This window comes from Accipiter gentilis, chromosome 9, assembly GCF_929443795.1.
Source record: "Accipiter gentilis chromosome 9, bAccGen1.1, whole genome shotgun sequence".
In the NCBI taxonomy this organism is placed as follows: Eukaryota; Metazoa; Chordata; class Aves; order Accipitriformes; family Accipitridae; genus Astur; species Astur gentilis.
The window spans coordinates 36,070,275-36,089,483 of record NC_064888.1 but is presented as its reverse complement, the minus strand read 5'-3'; the positions used below and the strand labels follow the sequence as shown (position 1 = coordinate 36,089,483).

General features: G+C 40.0%; 1 protein-coding gene across 1 annotated transcript; it reads right to left on the bottom strand.

Annotated features, from left to right (window-relative positions):
• Positions 1–294: 294 nt before the first annotated feature.
• LOC126042465 (inactive pancreatic lipase-related protein 1-like) lies at positions 295–16,157 on the bottom strand. Its single transcript, XM_049809578.1, has 12 exons — positions 16,109–16,157; positions 15,182–15,336; positions 14,546–14,671; positions 12,247–12,381; positions 11,047–11,155; positions 7,961–8,080; positions 7,589–7,708; positions 6,050–6,168; positions 4,780–4,909; positions 3,539–3,650; positions 1,582–1,749; positions 295–358 (listed from the first exon to the last, which is right to left on the bottom strand). The coding sequence occupies exons 1-12, from the start codon at positions 16,155–16,157 to the stop codon at positions 295–297; spliced, it is 1,407 nt and encodes a 468-aa protein (XP_049665535.1).
• Positions 16,158–19,209: the final 3,052 nt, after the last annotated feature.

Sequence of the window (19,209 nt, the reverse complement as noted above, 5' to 3'; positions counted from 1 at the left end):
AGCCACACTCCAGATTCTGTTACCTGCCCCCTTTCCTCCTCTTGTCTGAAATTATTTTTAAACAGGCTGAAATCAGGGGAATTTTTCAACAGGCTTTTGCTCATTCACTCCTAAAGCTACTCTAAAAATTCTGTCTGTAGAGAGGTATCCACAGACTTAACCCTCACCTCTCAAACCAGCAAAAAAACCCCAACACACATCATCAGTATTAGAACTCCAGTGACCACAGACTCCAGTGTTTTATGCATGACTAGCTTTTACTGGTAGCAAGGTTTTGGGCATCCGTATGTGCTGTTAGCAAGCAGTAAGAGTTTGCAGAACATCCTCCCTCACTGTCTCAGAACCACAGAAACGGAATCTGAAGAAAAAAAAAATACAAGTGCCTTGAGTTGTCAACATTTGTTGAGATTATATAAGTGGATTTGTTTTAATATAAGTAACCTGGTTTGTCGTTTGACACAACTGAACACAACATACTTTGAGCTCCTAAGTTTGAAATATTACTGCTAGGGAAAGCAGTGAAGGACTGTATTCATTCTGGTTCACTGCCTGCCTTCCTTTAGTTTTAGTTTCTTTTTTTTTCCAGATTTTGTGCTACCATCACTATGCAGATTGTCACAACTAGTTGTGCAAAGGCCGTGAGTCAATAGAAGAGTGAGGGCCTCTCTACAGGTGTACGCTTCATCAGCAATGTGCTTTGGTGAATAGAAACTACAACTGGACTTAGGACCTCTGCTTAAAGGTAACGCTGCTGGTCTGGAATCATTTTGCTTTGCTTGAAACTGTTTCCGTCTCCCATGTTGTCTTTTAAGTGATGGCATTTTAACTGTGAATTTGTATATGGGTCTAAAACATATACTCTACCTCCTCTTCCAGCTACCCAGTTGTGGCGTGGATAAAATAAAATAACTGATCAAGCAAATGAGGGAGTTTGTTTTAAAATGTCCAGGAAAATGACTAAAGCTGGATCAGTAAATCATAATTCTATAACCTGAACATCCAAGCTATATTCCACAAAGTCTGGAGAAATCAGTTTTAGCCTCTCTCCCTCAACTTTATATGTAGCCTTTTAAGAGCAGCTTCCAAGTATTAGCCTTGCTGATTGGAGCAGTAGGCTTATTATCACTGTCCTCTTTTATCAGTTATGATCTCAGGGACCATCAATATCAATGGAAAATGTCTGCTGGTTCCAGCTGACAGTCAGTCAGACGTCCTAATGCAAGCTCAGGCACAGATAACCTATTCTTGTGGACAGTAGGATGTGGCAAGAATGATGCTGGTAATCCAAGCCATGGCTAATTTTTCTCACCCAAAGGTTTATACAGGAAGTTTGCTCTTCTGAAGCCTGGAAATATTTTAAGTTTTTCTTTGAAGTTATTTAAGGCAAAGAGTTGAAGTAGTAGTGAATTGAACTATGGAGGAACAGTGTGTTGAAAGGAAGGAAATAAAAGGTTTTCTTGAGAGTCTTTTTCTTTTAATGCTTTAAATAGCTTTTCTTGTGAAAATGCTTTCACCCCACATAGAATTTCGTCACATGTATTACTGAGTAACTTTCAAGATTTTCACAATGCATATACTTACTCTTTTCCATTTTGTCCAGATTGTACTGTGATAGTTGCAGCTCCTAATTTAGGAAAAGTTGGATTTAACTGGTTGTTGTTCCAAAGAAATTTAACTTTTGTAACTGTTCCAACATTAACTTCTGCATCAATGAAGCTTGTGTAAGTGTTGTCTGGTTTGAGGGTTCCCCTGTGAAAAAATAACATTTTATGGATGTGAGGCATGCTAGCATTTAATGTGAATTACCAGTCCTGTTAACTGATTGGCTGTGGTAGCAAGTGAGTAGAAAGTTAACAGAGAGACAGTATTTAGTTTATAATATAGTAACATCATTATTGTCCATTTTCCAATATAATTCATCCCAAGTCGGTGTTTGTCAGAAGCAGCAAAGGCAGGTAGGCCTGATATGCCGCAGTCACACCTCACAATGAAGACCCAGTTACAGGACAATCCCTATGGAGAAGGTAGAGCTTGCTCCCTATTGCTTATGTAGGCAGGGTTTTTTGCACAGAGATGAAATTTTCACTTAATATTAATTAATTTATATGATACAGATGTTGCATTTTTGGGGGTTGGCCAAAAGGATTATCTAACAGCTGCTCAGCCCTGCTCTCTAGCAGAGATTCCCACACTTGCAGCACCGTGGCCGAGTCAAATGTGCATCTGCTCTTGGGTAACTGTAGTTTTAATCTGGCTACTCATTTCACGCGCATCAAAGCTCTAAATGGCAGCAGCTTGAGGCTGGTAATAGCTTCAGCTACTACATCTCACTGAATATAAGCCAAAGCTTCTCTGTTCCTCTCCTTTGCCCACTCCCACTCCCATGCTCTGAAGGTGAAGGGCTACTTTCTTAAATTTACTCCTGCTGTATGAAATCAAGAGACATTTTGAATGCGAGATGCCTTTATCACTGCAGAACTGTTATTGTAGACACGACCTGAGAGATACAGGAGGGGGGCGGGGGGAGAAGCAAAGGACCCGGCAGAACCACCCAGCAGAAACCTCTACTGTTGTAACAAGCTTCATGAGAAAGACAGGATTTTTATTCCTTCCCCTAGTTTTGCACTTTCTCATTCATCTGCCTTCAGAAGATGATATTTACTCTCCTCCATATTAAAAGGCTTATGGTAGGGGAAGTAATGAGAGACAGGACAAAATCCCTTTGCCTTTTTGTTTCTTTACTGGATCAACAGTGGTGCCTGGTAGGTGAGAGCAAGATTTGCTGAGGAAAATAAAGTTCACTTCCAGCAATGGAATTGACACAGGCCCTGCAAATGGCAGCTAGAGAGTGCTGGAGTGCATTCAGTACTGGCGTGCATTCAGTACTGGCAGACTCGTCTCAGGTGAATGCATGGATGCCAGCAAACCGGGATCAGCTCATAGCAAACACCTGCTGCCAAGTGTGAAGATGCAAAGTCCTTCTTGGAAAAGTGGAAGTGACATAGTTGTCAATAAACAAAAAACAAAACCAAAAAATAAACCCCAAAACCCACATCAAAATGCCTTCTCCCTATTTTTCATCATTTCAGATATTTTAGTTGAAACAAACAAGAAAAATGCAAATAACAAAACCACATAAGGCAAGCAAGCAGCTTCCGTGTAAGCAGGCAAAGTTATGAGCAATAAAAAAATAGATTTTTATATGGTAAATCATGAGGTAACTTTAGCTGTAAGCAGCTGTGGCAGGAACATTTTACAAGCCTGTGAAAGACAAAAAGATAAGAACTCCACTAGTGTAGGTCCAGCAAGACCTTAGTGGCACAGTAGACAAGTAACATCAAATTCTAACATTTTAAAATCCTGCATTCTAACCTTCTCCCTTCAAATGTAAAGCCAGAGTGAGCAAACTGTTGCTGCATTTACATCGGGGGTACAATTTTACCTCTAAAATAAGACCAACGTAAACAGAACTATTAATTAAAATATGAATTAAATATTCTAGAAGAGAAGTTTCTTTTCTATTGAATTTTTAACTTACTTGATGATCTGATGCTGTCTTGTGTTCCCACCACTTCCATACAGGGCAATATTTACATATCCTTTTATTTTACTCCTTCCAGAGAGGGTCACGGTTACTTTGTACCTCCACACTACACAGAAGAAATACAGTAAGTTAGATTGTACCCAGGGAGAAACAGTCTCCAAAATATCAAGTGTTGTCTTTTTTTTTTTTCAGTCTGTACACTGTAGCTGAAAGAAAAGAAAATTAATGCTGTCCTTCACTTTCAGCTCAAGGCTACATCACAGGCTGTCTGGACTCAAAGGGGTTAACACAACGCGCTCACACGTTAATCTTGGTGCTTGTTGTTCTTCCTTGGGTTATAACTATGCAAAACAAATACAAAACACCAGGAAGTCAGATCTGTCATTATGCCCTAATGAGATCAACATGAGAAATGGGTAGACATTTGTGTTACTTTCTGGGAAGAAAAAAAAGCGCTAGTCCATAATAGGGTAAGCACAATGTAGACCTCAGCATTTTGACCATGAAGGTTTTCATATACAGTGAAGTTGGAAAGAAGGAGGTGTTAGAAATAAATACTGATACATACCAGAATATAAGCAGTGTAGAAGGAGTGTAAAAAAATTCTGAAACTCAAGGAAAATAATTTTTGTGGGTGAGAACTTTCTTTGAGTGTGCAATTAGCAAAAGTGGCTGTTCCCCCTCTGATTCTTGTTTACAAAGGTGAAGGAAGAACAGTCTTGTGAGAGCTGACATTTAGGGTAACTGAGGTTGTAAAGGAGGTCATCTCGTCCGTCCACTTCTCAAACAAGGCCAGTTATGATCAGCTTGCTCTTGACCTTTGTCAAATGGAGTTTTGAACATCTCCAAAGATGGCGATTTTCTGGCTTCTCTGGGCCCCTCTTCCTGCAATTAACTACTGTCATTGTGACAGTAATTTTCATACTATTTAATTAAGAAATTCCCTTGCTGCAACTTCTGTGCCTTGCCTAGCCTTTCTCCTTGAACGTTGTAGTGCAGCCCACTAAACATCTCAGTGACCTCCACTAGACTCTATAGTATGTCAGTATCTTACTTGTACTGGAGGGCCCAAAATTGTGCACTAGTGTTGGACCAAAAGAGAAAAAGGCATGAAGGACTGAATAGCCACTGCACTGCTATGAGTTCTGTTCATCTGTTAAAATTAATTGTAAACCAGGAAAATTAAAAGGGTTGTTTACAAGGAGTAGGTAGCAATGGAAGCAATTGAAACTCACGAGGAAAATCTCTGGCTTCTCCAGTATTCAGGTAAAGTTTCAGGAAATCGTTTTTAATTTTCCCTTTAAATTTATCTGCAAAGTGACCCATATTTGGACATCCGTCTTGCGGGCAAGGGAAACAGGTTTCCTATTGAAAACAAATATATCTATTAATAAAATTATCCAGCCAGCCAAGAAAAAAAAAAAAAAGTAGTCATAGGACTTATTTTTAACATAACCACCTAACTGGCCCTGTATCACAGCAGCAACAAATTTGAAGTAACACTTTCTGTGACTTAGGAAAGATCATATAAGCTAGACAAGTTTCTCAAAGGCTCTGATTTTTCAGGTCTCTATGTTTTTTCTCATGCCATTTAGCTCAATCCAGCCACAGCAGTGACATCCTTGAATAGTCTTGAACTGGAGCGGGGAGGAGGAGGTGTCCTTCCCAGCAACTGATGAGAAAGAATTATGTCTCCTTATACCTTCAGGTTGGGTCAAGAAAGGCTTTGTCTTGAAAACAAAGCTCATTTTTGTCATGAAAGCAGTTTTCTACTATGGTGACAGAAGCAGGTAGTCACCTTCTCCCACAGTGACCTGAGAAGTGTGATCTCTTCTATTACCTGCTCAGAACGTGTGAAAGTCAATCTAAGCACTATATAAGTTTATACCTCTGTCTGTAGGATATGACAAGCCCGTTGCCTCCCTGCTACTCTTGGGCTGTAGCTCCCCATCTCCCAGTCTGGGACAGGGAAGGGCTTCCTGACCTTGGTCCATAAACCATTGTGCTTTGTCCCTGAGACCATCTTAAGTCACCAAAGTACTTTGATCATGGACTGACCCCATCAGGTCATCACATATTATTTTCCTTCTTGTTTTGAAAAGAAAACATTTAAGCTGTGTTTGAAAGTTCATCAGCTACAGTATGGGATTCCACTCGTTGCAGTTTGATAAATACATTTGGTGATTACAGGGACAGGCTCTTCTTCTTACCTCTTCCCCAGTTTGATGCAGCAGAGCAGACCTGCAGAAGCCACACTAGCTCCAGTAGTACCTCAGGGCTGTCACACCAGCACAGAACGAGGGACGTCCCTGTTTGTTGTTGCCTTTTTCTACTTTGACCCATGTCAGCTGAACGAGGTATAATACTTTAGGATGTCTGACCCTTACTTCTCTTACAGATGCACTCATTGGGTGCAAGCTAGTATAAATAAATTGAATTTCAGTTGTATACATAAGAGACACTATTTTTGATATGGTCCATACTGAGGCTCTGAGAAATACTTACTGTTTCAAAAACATCATATGAAGCACAAGAATAGCCTAGAAATCCATCAGGGTAGATAATACTGTCAGAGTAATACTTGTAACTCCGCAAATGATTGCAAGCCACAAAGTCCCGAGTTCCTGTGAAAAGATGCTCCCAGGTTAGTTCTCCCTTTCTGTTACCATTTGAGGAAAGACACTGGCACAGCCCTTGCCATGTCATTGGGATACATCCTTCCTCCTCAAAAGCCTCATCACAATTCTTGGAGTATCAAACCTAAGGTTTGAAGCTTGCTCTCCCAATGAATTGATGCTCTAAGGAACGTCACTGACTCAACAGGTATAAAATGCAAACTTGAAATGTTTTGTGGAGCCCAACTGTGCAGCTCAGCTCAGCTCAGCCCCTCCCCTTCCCTCACAAACACTTATTCAAGCAATCTGACCGAGTTTCACAATAGAATTGAGAACTGCATGAAGCAGGTCTTTTGTAGGCAACAGCTGCATTACCATAACAAAAGAAAACCAAATGAAAAGTATTTAACAGTGAACTTCCTAGGGCAATGCTGATTTGCTCCAGCTGAGGACTTCAAAACAAAATTATTATTATTGGGGGGGTGCTTAAGGAAGGGAGACTCTTAAAATTAAAATAATGAATATATTATTCTCCTTTGTGTTGCCTTTATTTTCCTGACTTTAGGTTAAAAAGAAGATCATATACAACACAGTTATTTCTTTGTGCCTTAATTCCCCATTATTGATAACAAGTTTATTAAAAAAAAAAAAGAAGAAGAAAAGAAAAAGTAATGCCTCTAGCTGCATTGAATAAAACCTGGAGAAAAAGGCTAGTCATCACAAATAAGTTCATGGATTCTCAGAGTTCAAGGTGTTTGCAGTAATGTAGGAAAGAGCTCAGGTAATATACTGAAAAATCTCTACAGCAGAAATCTTGGGGGTTTATTAATGTTATGTACAATTAAACTTTATAAGGAAATTTTCTAATATTTTGAGCTTTTATTAGAACCATGTAAAACAACAGAGAACAGTGTATTTGAGCAGCTATGTGCCAATCTTTTTTTTAGCTGACTAAAAATAGACACAATGATGTTGCTTTAATGCAACCCAGATTATAATAGGTAATTAAAAAAATTGCTCTATCTCAGAAGAACTGCAGCTGAAGATACCCTAACAGAAATAGCTGTGAGCATCATTGCCCTGCTCCACCCAGTATTGCTGCTGGGCAACTAAATAGAAACAAAGTGAAATGTGTTGTTACAGACCCTTCAAAATTTTTGGCACAGTTTCAGTAGCTTTTGTTTCTGCTGTAAAATACTTTAGAGGAGGCATATTTTCCAGAGGCAACACCTTTGTCTTGTTTATTTTTGAATAAGCTTTGGGAAATAGTGTGTTTTGAGCATATCAACAGTTCCACTGCACTCTGCAGCTGCCATTGCTGATGGACACACCAAAAGCTAATACAAAACACCTGAATTAAGAAAAGCTAAGTCCTTGCATTGTGAGGGATGACCTTCCACTGAATTTGTAATGTAATCAACACACTTACCTTCCCAGATGCCATCGAGATCTACAATCTGTGAAACAGGGTTCTTCCCACACCCTGGCATTTGCTTTCCTCCGTTTGGGTAAAAGTCAAGATGTCCTATAGCTGTGGGCATGCCAAAACCTAAAGCATTTAAAGTGGAGGTAAGCGGGTTTGAAATTATATTGTCTAGTATTTTCTCATACCTATAGCTACTGGCTTGAAGTTTGTCTGTGCTTGGTATTTTAGGATATGAGCTGTTACTGACCAGAATGGTGTATTTGTTCTGTGTCTATGCACCACCCAGCACAACTGAGTCTTGATGAATGATTAGGATACTTAAGTGCCACAAAGCATAAAGAATGTAGTATTAATACAATAGAGCTGAATATTCACCTAAGTAGGGGATTGTGGGAGCTGAATCTGTGTGGATAATGTCAACAAACTCTGCATCAGATTTATCCAGTCTGACTTCAAGTGGAGTGTCTTGGAAATAAGGTTGAGCAGGGTCCAGTCCTGAAAGAAAAAGACTAGTGTTACGTATAGGTAAGGAGATATAGATGTATCATTTTACATAACACTATGATTGTATATAATGAATATTACATATATAGTTGCCTATGGTTCCCTATATCTAAGTAGTATAGGCATTAATAAAATGATAACATGTGCTCTCTCTTACCAAGTGGCTTTTCAGGAAGGAGAAAGGGTTACCTGCGTGAAGCCTATTAAATTTTACTGATTTACATGAATATTGACTCCCAGCACTTGGATGTAATTTTTTTAAAAAAATTGAACTTCCCTTTAATAATGTTGCTCAAATTGAGGTGGTTGCATCTGCATCCCATGTAACTCAATGTACTCAAACAGTAATTGATGCTGATAGCACCCTGTGTGCTTGGAGGTGTTGGAACCAGCTTGCCTACTTGTGGCTCCAGTCAGGTTTTGGAAAAACATCTAGTTTTGAAGTGATGATCTTTGCTTTTGATCCTAGCAGAAAACAGAATTAATTTGCTTCCCAAATTGCTGCAGCAATTTCAGGAGCTTGTAAAGTCTTGCAAATTACATAATTTTTGCTACCTTATACTTGCATCTCTTGTTGTCCCTGGGCAGCAGATTTGGTTTTGCTCTTAGTAAACTATTTTGTAGACTAATAGTCCAAGATTCATCAAGCCTGAAATCCCAGAGGAAAAGTAACAATTGAAAAGGGCTGCGTTAATAATATCCAAAAGTGTCTTTTGTGTATGAAAGGTCACTCTGCTTAATGCACACCGCCCTTGGCGCTGCCTCCATGATGAATAAGGAGATCAAGCCCATAGCTTTAAACTCTGCAAATAAACTCTGGAAATGCTGAACCTGTTAAAAAATTGCTAAAGAATGCAGACTGCAGGGTGAGTTTCCCGTATTTTGAGAAAGGCGTGGTTTGATCACAAGTTTAGCTGATAATACCTCTCTTCAGTTTCGTTCTCTGGGACATTATTGGAGGTTTTAAAATGCTCAAAATGATGTCTCTGCTTTGTGAGGTCTCTGGAATATCTGAATATCTTTTTTAGAAATGAATTCATGTTGCAATAAATATGCCTGTTTGATTGCCATTTTCTTTCTTAAAGAGTCAGTTAAACATTTTAAGAAAGATGAGGGCTATCCCTTGAAGAACAGCGCAGGGATAGGGTGAACGGTTATGCGGTGGCTATGTTGCACTGATGCTCCTGCTGTGGGCAGAGATCCGAGACAGCCTGTGCTTCCATGGAACTTCGCTTTGCCTCTTGGCCGTACGCATTTTCATCATTTAAGTCTTGCAGTGTTGCAAAATGGTTCCTTCAAGAGTCGTTTGCTCTCAGCTAGTGTGGGTAGAGAGCAGATTACAAGCCAAAGGATGCTGAAAAAGGAAAACTTGCTGTTGGATCAAAGGGAAGACGAAAACTCTTCTGGCCAATAGTCACAGAGGCTTGATCTGTTAGATCTTGCAAGACACAGACACTATTTATAGGACCAGTGGAGGATGTCCAGATTCTGTGTATTCGGAGCGATATGTGGACAGCTATAAAACAAATCAGAACCAAAAATGCCCTCCCTGATAGAACTGAACAGGAAAACCTGGCTTAGCGAGAGGCTTTCTCAGAGCATAGAGTGTGTAACTTGCAACAGGGAAAGACACCAGAGCAATTCAGTGCTGGGCAGGTGAAAAGTGAATCAGTACAGCTGACCAAAAATTAAGAGAACAACATCATATTCCTTACAAATGTCTAAACTCCGAAATGTTGGAGCACTTAAAAGGGACACCTATTACTTAGGAATATAGTGAAAATGGGGGTCTGCTTTCTGATCAGCCAGCTCTGATATTATCTGGAAAGTAAGAGGGAGCTCATGTAGCTCAAACTAATACAGGTTGTCTAAACATAATGCCTGTGATTTCCCTCAGGAAAAAAAGGGATTCAGTTGAAATCTGACTGTTTCTTTAAGTATGAGTGCAGTTTCTTAGTAAGTCTACTTGAATATGGACAGATGATATAATCCTGTGCGACTCAATTTTTGCTGCCAAGGAAATACAGAGGTTAGTGTATCAACAGTTAAGTGAAGAAATGAAACTTTAGAAAGTTTGCAGGAAATAAAAACAACAAAAAAGGTAATTTAATACTGTTAATGTACTCAACTAGGTGAAAAGTTTACGCAGACGTAGCAAAGCAAGGTGATAATGAGTATATCAGGAAGGTTAGCCTACTGCTTCTGAAATGTCTGGTTTAATCCATCCTTTTCTGGAAAATGATATTTGTTAGAAAAACTACAGTACAAAATAACTGCTCGCTGTTGTGCTACTTCTAGCATGCTTTGGAGGGACCTGCAAGCAGTGGGTGATATTGTGCATCAGATGTGCTGCTGTATAACAGGCCAGATTAATGAAAGATGAAAATGGCAGGAGAAAAGCTGCTAGGACAAGGAAGGTAGGGATTACTCTCCTGGTCTGTTTTATTACATTAGTGTTGGACAAATCATTATGAAAAACAATCATGACAACTAAAGCTGGTTCTGGTTGTACAGTAGTTATTGCAAGTTCATTTTTAGCAGCGACAATGGAGTATTGTTATGTTATAGCATCGCTCCCTTCCTGCTCCAAACTAGCACTGGTCTGGGCAGCGACACCGCTAGGTTGAAGCGCCAGAAAGCAAGCTCTGCAGAGATTGCCACAACCATTAATGTTTATCAGCAAGTCAATTACTGTATTGCAGGGGGCCTTCTGTCTCTCTTAGCTGTACGGAGCCTTTCCTTTGCTGTGTAAACATATGCAAGCAAAATAATCATCACACTGACTGTTTTCCCACACTTACCAGGGTACCACTCCCCGGTGTGCTATGAAAAGAAGCTAAGTTCTGTAATGTCCAAATTGCCCTTGACTAAACTACAGCCCACAGTCAGATACAATCATAACAGAAATTGAACAGCAACATTTTGTTAAGCTGTGATGTCTTTAGTCACTGACTTACCAGTTATTCTTCCAATCCCTGGCACCCTCCTGCCAGCCTCACCTGCCGCATGTGCTCCAAGGCTGTGGGCAATTATGTGAACATCAGCTGGAGAGTATCTATATTTTTCCTGAGAAAATAGCAATATAAAAAATTACTACATCTGTTTTCGTCTGCAACAGGGAAGAGTAAAAAGGGGCTGAAAAACTACTTTCCATTTGACTACAGACTCAGGAACTCCTATAGTATTTCAGCATCTGTTTCCCAGTTTAGGTAATTATGCCCAATACATAGATTTTTCAGTACTCCTTATTCATGTGCTGCCTTCATTTGAAGGCTGCAAAACCTCTAGACAGCTCTGTCTAGAGTCCTGAGAGGCTCTGTATCTATTTTACATCCTAGACCCAGTAAGATTCACAGGATGCTTATGTGGCTTGCAAGTTTCAGCCAGGCAGGAACTCTTAATTACACCTGGCAGGTCAGGAACCACATGCAGCTGGAGGGGACATGAGAAGAGAGATGCCTTCACCCTTTTTGGACAGTGATTCAGTGGCTGCAATGCAGATGTAAAGAGTGAGACATGGGTCAGAGCACTCCTAGACCCAGCCTACTATCTAAGTAGTTTACAGTTCTTTTATGGGAATTGTGTGTTGAAAGCACGTAGATTAAAAGAAGGCTTCAAACCAAGCATCGCTTCCCATGTGAAGTTGGCTAAGAAAGGGGGCATGTGGCACCTTCTGTAGATTCGGGCAGTGTACACGATGACCTTCCCCTGAGGCAGCTGGCTGGGTCCTATTTGTCCCCAGGTGTTGCTCACTGGAAAGCAGTTGTCCTCCAGCTGCTGCTGGCTGCCAGCTGATTTTCTGGCATTCTTAAGAGCAGTTTGGTAGGTTTTGTCTTCCTGAGAAGGCAGTCTGCTGTGTCTGTTTGCGTATTTGAAACTACACGCTTTATGTCTGTTAACATCTATGGGATAACTGTTTGGCTATACTATGGGGACGTCTTGTAGAACTTCATATCCCTAAGTTGGCTAACCCTGCTGTTATGACATAGTTCTCTAACTTAAAAAAAAAGAGTCTGTCTTTAGCACAACTTCTAAAATGATCACTGAGTAGAAGAAAATGTTTTCTGCTGGTTACATTCACATTCATGAAAGTTCTTGAATAGTATTTCTTTCAAATCAGCTTTATAACTATAGCTTTATAACTGCATGATTCTTACCTTAAGAACATTTATAAAATAAGCTATTTCAGCGCCCACAACACGGACATTGTTTGAAGCCTGGGTGTACTGACATCTTGCGCCTTTTTTCCAGTTTATGCAGATGCAGTTCACATCTTCCACAGAAAGCATCCTCTGTTTTGTAAAACAAAAGTAAAACCTAAAGATCCCCACAGTAAATGCAATCTGGAATTGGTTCATGTTGCTCATTAGAGCTCAATTCATAATGTTGCATGAATTTGTATAGGAACATTTTAAGAACCAAAACCTTAGCATGTATATGTGGCCCTGCCTGCTCACAGGTGTATGTGTGCTCACACAATGCTGAAATAGGGTGGTATGCTGTAGTAATGGCCACACCATCATTTCAAATAGCCGTAGCAGTATTTTTTGCAGAAGGGAAAACACTACAAATACTGATAATTTTTAATTTCAATCAAACTTTGTATGTAACACTAAATAAGAGCTCTACTCTTGTACTGATTCGAGTGATTTAAAAGTACTTCTGTAATTCAAATTCAATTAGAACTTACATTTTTCGATGATAAAAATTGTTTTTATGATACAGATTTGTAAGAAAGAGACTGTGTTTTTATAAGAGGGTGCATAAATTGCTGGTTTCACTGAATATTCTTTTCAGATTTATGGCTTTAATTGGGACAATGTATATGCAGGCAGATACTTTATTGTCTGCTGCAGAATCTGAAGCTTTGCTTTTTTCCTCTGAGCTGGGTTGTTTGGCTAAATGTATTTTGCTTTAGCAGCTTTAGTATATTTATTCTTCTTTGCATTAAGTTCAGACATCATAAAACATCCAAAACAAGTTATGACTGGCAAAGGACGAAAAAGGCAATAGAATTGTCTGTGGCTGTGTTAGAAGTGGTAAAAATTAATGTGCAGATAGGGTTATTACTTAATGGGAAGGAAAGTAAATAACAGATACACATAGGAGGGGCTGATCTAGTCACAATCCTATTTGCTCTGCTCTTTACTGAAAAGATTCACTGAGACCAATTTTTTTTTTTAGATAAATTGGAGTATTGTGATAAAACATAGGTCACCGTAATAGAGAAAGAATTTAAAGATTTATCTCATGCGTCTACATCCTTGTGAAAATTGAAAAAAAAGGATTTAAGCTGAAGCAAAATGTGAGCTATCTTGTAGATTGTGAGGTTCTAGGAAAAAAAATCTCCATTTTAAAAGTGGGAAAATGGGAGACAGAATTATAAAAACATCAATCTGCTTCTGATACTTTGAACAAATTATTAACTAACAAATCCAACAGTCATTCCTCAATGTTCATAAATTGATAATCAACATAGCTTTTTTCAACAAGAAACTGTCAAATAAATTTAATTTATATTCTTTTGACCTGGTATTAAAGAGAACCAGGTAACAGGGATGCAATAAATGTGAAATACCTTGATTTTAGTGGACTTTCACTTGTTTCTCATAGTGTTCTCATAAGTGAAATAGGAATACAGAATTTGAACAAAAATGTAGTTGTGTCAATAGTTAGTTGAAAAATCTTATCCTAAAAGTGTCATGTGCCATCAACTGGTATTTTGGTCTGTGCTGTATGACTAGTAGCTTTCGTTAGCCGCAGCTGCAACAGAAAGCATGTTTATAGGATTTGAGAAGACCACAAGCTGGAATTGCAACTTTATATGGGGACAGGATTAAGAAATAACTTGGAGAATTAGCACAGAAATTAATAAAGCAGAGTGTTTTATTTCATTCACTGTTCCTAGCAAGTCCTAGATTGAAAGCTTTGTTCTAAATTATGTCCTTCAGTTCCCTTCCAGATGTACATTTCTACAGCTTTATTGCTTCTGTTAATGGTCAGCCCGTGTCCTCAGCCTCCAACACCCACGTGGCAGCCCATACCTTTGTGATGGACTTTCCACATCTAGAAACCTGTCTCTTGTTTGGAGAAATATGATGCAATAGTTATAAGTCTGCAATTATTTCTGGAATCACCCTAGTTCCTAAGCAGTATCTTGCTCCAGGGTTTGTATTGTTTTCACGAAGAAAAAGGACCCTTAAGAGCCAAATCTTGTCACTCACTTCACTAAAGAAAAGAATTGAATGCATTTTACCTCCTGCTTTTCCTCAAGGTGCAGAGCTACATATGTAAGTTGCTAACAATTTGAAAATGTGGCCTTTTTACCTTTCTTATCACTACAAGTACCATGAGAGAAACTGGTTAGAAATAGAGAAAACAGGCAATTTATAGGAATGTTTTTATAAATGCGAACTAAGAAACTTCACAGGGACACAATTTCCCCATGGTACCTACCTTGCACATGTCTGACAGCCAGTTTTCTTCTCCATCATCTATAAATCCATGTACGATAAATCTGGTTTTCCTACTTGCATTAAAATTTGAGTAGTCAATTGTTACGGCATCAACAGCAGAGATCTCCTGTTGTAGATGTTAAATTAATAAACATTTAAATCTGCTTTCTGTAAATAGTTTGTCAAAATTGCAAAGTCCCGAACTATGCTCATCTGTACAGGCATTTAAAAGTTATGCAATGTTAAACTCATCTGCAAGTGTTTATGTGACTGTGGCTTGAGATGTGTATCTCCATTCAAAGCAAGCTTTGACACATATCTTGGAGCAGCCAGGACTTTATTTTAATGTGTTTTTATCTTACCTGTGGGAAAAAAAAAATTACTCAACAATTTTAAAAATGCACAGTTTTCCAGTACTTCTCAGTGGCCACACAGAAAAAATGGGGGAGTGCTGCTTTGTGAGGGTTGGAGGAGGGTATTCTGTCCCAGAGACCCTGCCAAGGAGATGGAAGAGTTTGTCTCCTGCATAAAGTGGAGGTTTGGCCATTTCTAATACTTCTCAGGAACACAGCTGGAGTCTGTGTTTGTTTATTCTTCTTTGCATATGACTTACTAATGTTTAAACCGCAATACTTACTTGAAAGACAGTAGGATTTTCTCTTGTGTACAGGAGGAAGTGAATGTCTATCCTTTTTGGATCCCAGGGTAACTTATGGATTGGTCTTTCTGCAGTCCCAGACCATGGTATATCATCTGAGAAGCATCCAAGCCTTTCATAGCAAACTTCATTGCCTGTAGCCCACAGATGAGATCAATAATATGTGAATGAGCAAAGAAGCGGAGCAGGCTAGTCATAACTCATCGCACCTCTTCTCTGGAGGTCTCTTGGTTTCCTGAAACTCCTACCGTTTACAGAAAGCAAAGACCAGTAGTTGCCCTCTCTCAGATCTTCAAAGGCTACAGTTTGCCCCAAGGAAAGAAACCATCCTATTGCTCATCAACAAATTATTCAGTGGAGTTTCTCCATGGGTATCCTGTACCGTACCTTGGGTCTTTTCCCAGCCGTGTTTTGCCTAAGGCAAAGACAGCTGATGAGTTTCTCCTAATACCAAGCCAAGATATAGCAAATAATCAGCAATAACTTGAGACTGTGCTGAAGAGCTGACTACACTGTACATGAGAACTCTTATACTATACAAGCCAGTGGCTTCTGCTGAATGTGAAGTTATACCCACATTAGACTGCCTCTGCCCCCCGCCCCTGGCTTTTTCTCCATTTCCATCACTAAAGAAGAGTACAACAAATAATTTCCTAGGTTTGGTAGAGCAATAGCTTTGCTATGAGATGGAAAACACCAGCATTTCTTGCACACTCCTAGGGTGGGATTTCCAGAGTGGAGAAGAGGAAGGACAACATGCACACACACTTGTCTCGCTGTTCTTGTATAGGAAAGTGAACTATGTAACCTCAATCAGTAAGTTTTAAGGCATCATAGTGTAGAATAATATCTCACAAAATATAGCAGCATAGAAAGGCTATATAAATACTAACCCCATATGCTTACCTTCTGCTGCGCTGAGCAGAAATAGTGCAAGTATCCAAATTCCAATCATCTAGAACAGTAGAAAAAGAAGCAGCTAGGTTTTGCTAACCTGCTTGATTAGCAAATGCACTTAGCTTTCTGGTGCTGAATTTTCTCAAGGTGAAAAGGGTGCTGTGTCTGTCTTCTCTGCAACATGTATCTATGTGAGATATGTATGAGTCAGCTTTATGTTTGCTTGCTCCACTAGAGACTGTGGGTCTCCTAAATCTACTAAAGCATAGCTTAAATCCAGAGTGTTTTTTGTCCTGCTGAGGCTACACCTCTAATTGGAGGTATAGTAGCTAATTCGGAACTAGCGTAAGGATGCCTATGTGAGCTGCCATTCCCCTTCATACTGCTGGGTCTTGGGAAGCCATACACCTGATGAGGTAAAAGAAAAACCCCCAAACCTGAGCTACTTACGCTGCAGCCTTGAAGCCCCATGTGCTAATGTGCAAACTTTGCATGTACTTTTTATAGTCTGCTTTATCCTTGGAAATGTTCCCGGAAAGATAGGAACATTTATTTCAGATTACAGTTTATAACTAAGCTGGAAAACAGCTTTAATGGTTGGTTTCTCTCAAAACTCCAAAATCCATGGACATAGACTTCTTGAATTGGTGTGCTGGAGCCCGGAATAGGATCGGAGCTCCAGAGGTAGGGTAATCCCCAGGCAGCATCACATCAGGAGTGGGACATTAAAGAATCTTGTGGATCTGTGTGGCAGTGCGTTTAGGGGCTTGTCTTGGCTGGGAAGGATTTTGTTTTTAGTGTTGTGTAGTTGAGATGTAGGGGGACTGCTGGGGAAGTTAGCAGGGAGCCACATCGTCTTTAAGTCCCCTCCCCTGCCTTTCATCAAGTGACTTTGGATGTGGAATGCGCCTGTGCTTCTGGGTCTTCTCTGCCCATTTCCTGACATCAGCTCAGTTTGGCTAAGCCTCATCCCTTTAGGTAAACTTCTTAGTGGGCCTAGTATGTCTTTTCATAGTGAAAGAGCCTGACCTTCTTCTGGTGTCCCTTTCATTTCCTTGTTGAAATAGATATAGAAGGACAATTGTCTACCCCTTTGGATTCTTTCTATACTACCCATGTAACCCAAGTTTTGAGAAAGCTCTTCTCTGAGTGATGAGACACATCAAATGAAAGGTGAAAAACAGCCTGTGCAAATGAACAGGACTAGCTCTGGGAACCCCTTGGTCCTGTTCATCTCCAGGAGAAGGCTGTAAGTGAACTCAAGAAGCAGCGAGACCTCCACTGACTCTTTACCAAGAAAGCTTTGTCAGCGTGGCTATGCTTTTTCTGTGTGGCCACCTATTTTTGCAGAGCTGACGTTCCCTAATCTCCACCTCTGGGAACGACCAAATGGATACCAGCTGTGTGTATAGGTATTACACTGCTATCGTCCATACTAGTGGGGTTTATTTCTTTAAACAGTAGTGAAGTTTTTAATTTTTCTAAAATATCACCTTTGATACTAATTTAGAGCTCAGTGCTCCCGTCCTTAATTGAAGTAGCATTTTAGTCTGTAAACATGTTCATATTAGTGATACAGGAGAGCTGGTACATGCCCTAGTACACTGACAAGTTTTAACACTTGTTCAAAAGCAGGGGGGAACAGTGTTTCCCATTTAATTTAAGAGCTAGTGGAAAAGATTTGAGTTAGGATTTTATCATAGTTAGTCTGCTGCTCTTATTCAACACAGTGTTAACACATGGCAAACTGACTAACTAGACATTCTTTAGGCCATGGTCAGATGGGTTTTAGCTGCTTGCCTCTCCTTTGGGAAGATGGGATGTGTGTCCCCCAGTGCAACGCAGGATGCTCTCTGTGCCTGGAGGAGCCGTTCTGGTCCTTGCGGCCTTACAGCCAGGAGCTGTTGGTAGAAAGACAGCTTTTGAGAAAGAAAGTGATAAATAAAGGCCCAGCTATGTTTCTGCAGTCCTGAAGAAGCTGTAGTCTGGAATAGGAAGCAGGCAGAGGAGAGGACTGGATTTCTGGCGCTGCAGGATGCCACGGAGCTCTCCTGGGATGCGGCGCGGTGCTTCCCACCATTGTTCACGTTTCCCTTGCCACCTGTCAAGTCCCTGGGGCACTTGCGGTACTTGGGACTGCAGGTCTCCCTTGGCTGAACCTCAGGCTTGTGTTTAATTATGCTTCTAATTTCATACAGGCTTGGTTAGTGTTTAGTCAAGGATACAACAATGACTGTTGTTCTTTTTTTTAAAAAAAAATTCATTCAGATGTTTAAACTCATTATAAATATGTTCTTAATATTGTATTTCTACTCCTATTTCTTAGAAGCTTATCTGCCCAAGTGCTTGTACATTGTTTATCAAACACGGGGAAATGAGACTGAATAAATTATTAACTCTTGCTTCCTATTCATTAGCTCAATTTGGTTTTTATACTTAGAAAAATATCCACTGCCTTGGTCTCCTAAAGCTCCAGGTGGCTTACTCGTGCCATGCTTTACAGAGCAGTAGTGTTCATTTTAATGTGAAATAGTCACTCCCTAGGTTTTGCAAAGCCTGGAGTTATTCAGAGTTTCTCTCCAGGATTGTCAGAGGCTGCAGCAAAGGTATGTGTTTGAAATTAAGCAGTAGCCAGGTGCTGTGATTGAGCTGTTTCGTTTCTTCCAAAGCGGGGAACACTTGAGGTTTGCCTTCATCTGTTGCTTCCATGAAGGTGCAGTGTACAAAGTCCTGTTCTGACCCGCGGAAGAAATAACCTGGTCTTGTTCTGCTCCTGCCTCATCCCACAGCATCTTCTGAGGGCAGTGCTCTTGTGTGGGGCTGGAAAATTTTGAGCAGTAGCATAGGTTGCAGAAAGGAGGTGTTTGGGACTATTCCCAGATCCAGGGGTGTGCTGAGGTAATGTGCTGCCTTGAGAGTGTTTGATAGACAGAAAACCTGGCAAATTATCAACGTGGTGGGAAACAGTTCTTATCTTGAGGCACTGATAGAGTAAGACTGTGCGGTGTTATAAATGGATTTTAGCATATATGATTTCCAGTTGCCTCCGTAATTACAAGCACAATAAACTTGGTCCAAACATGAAAAACATTGACAAGTGTGTTTGCAAA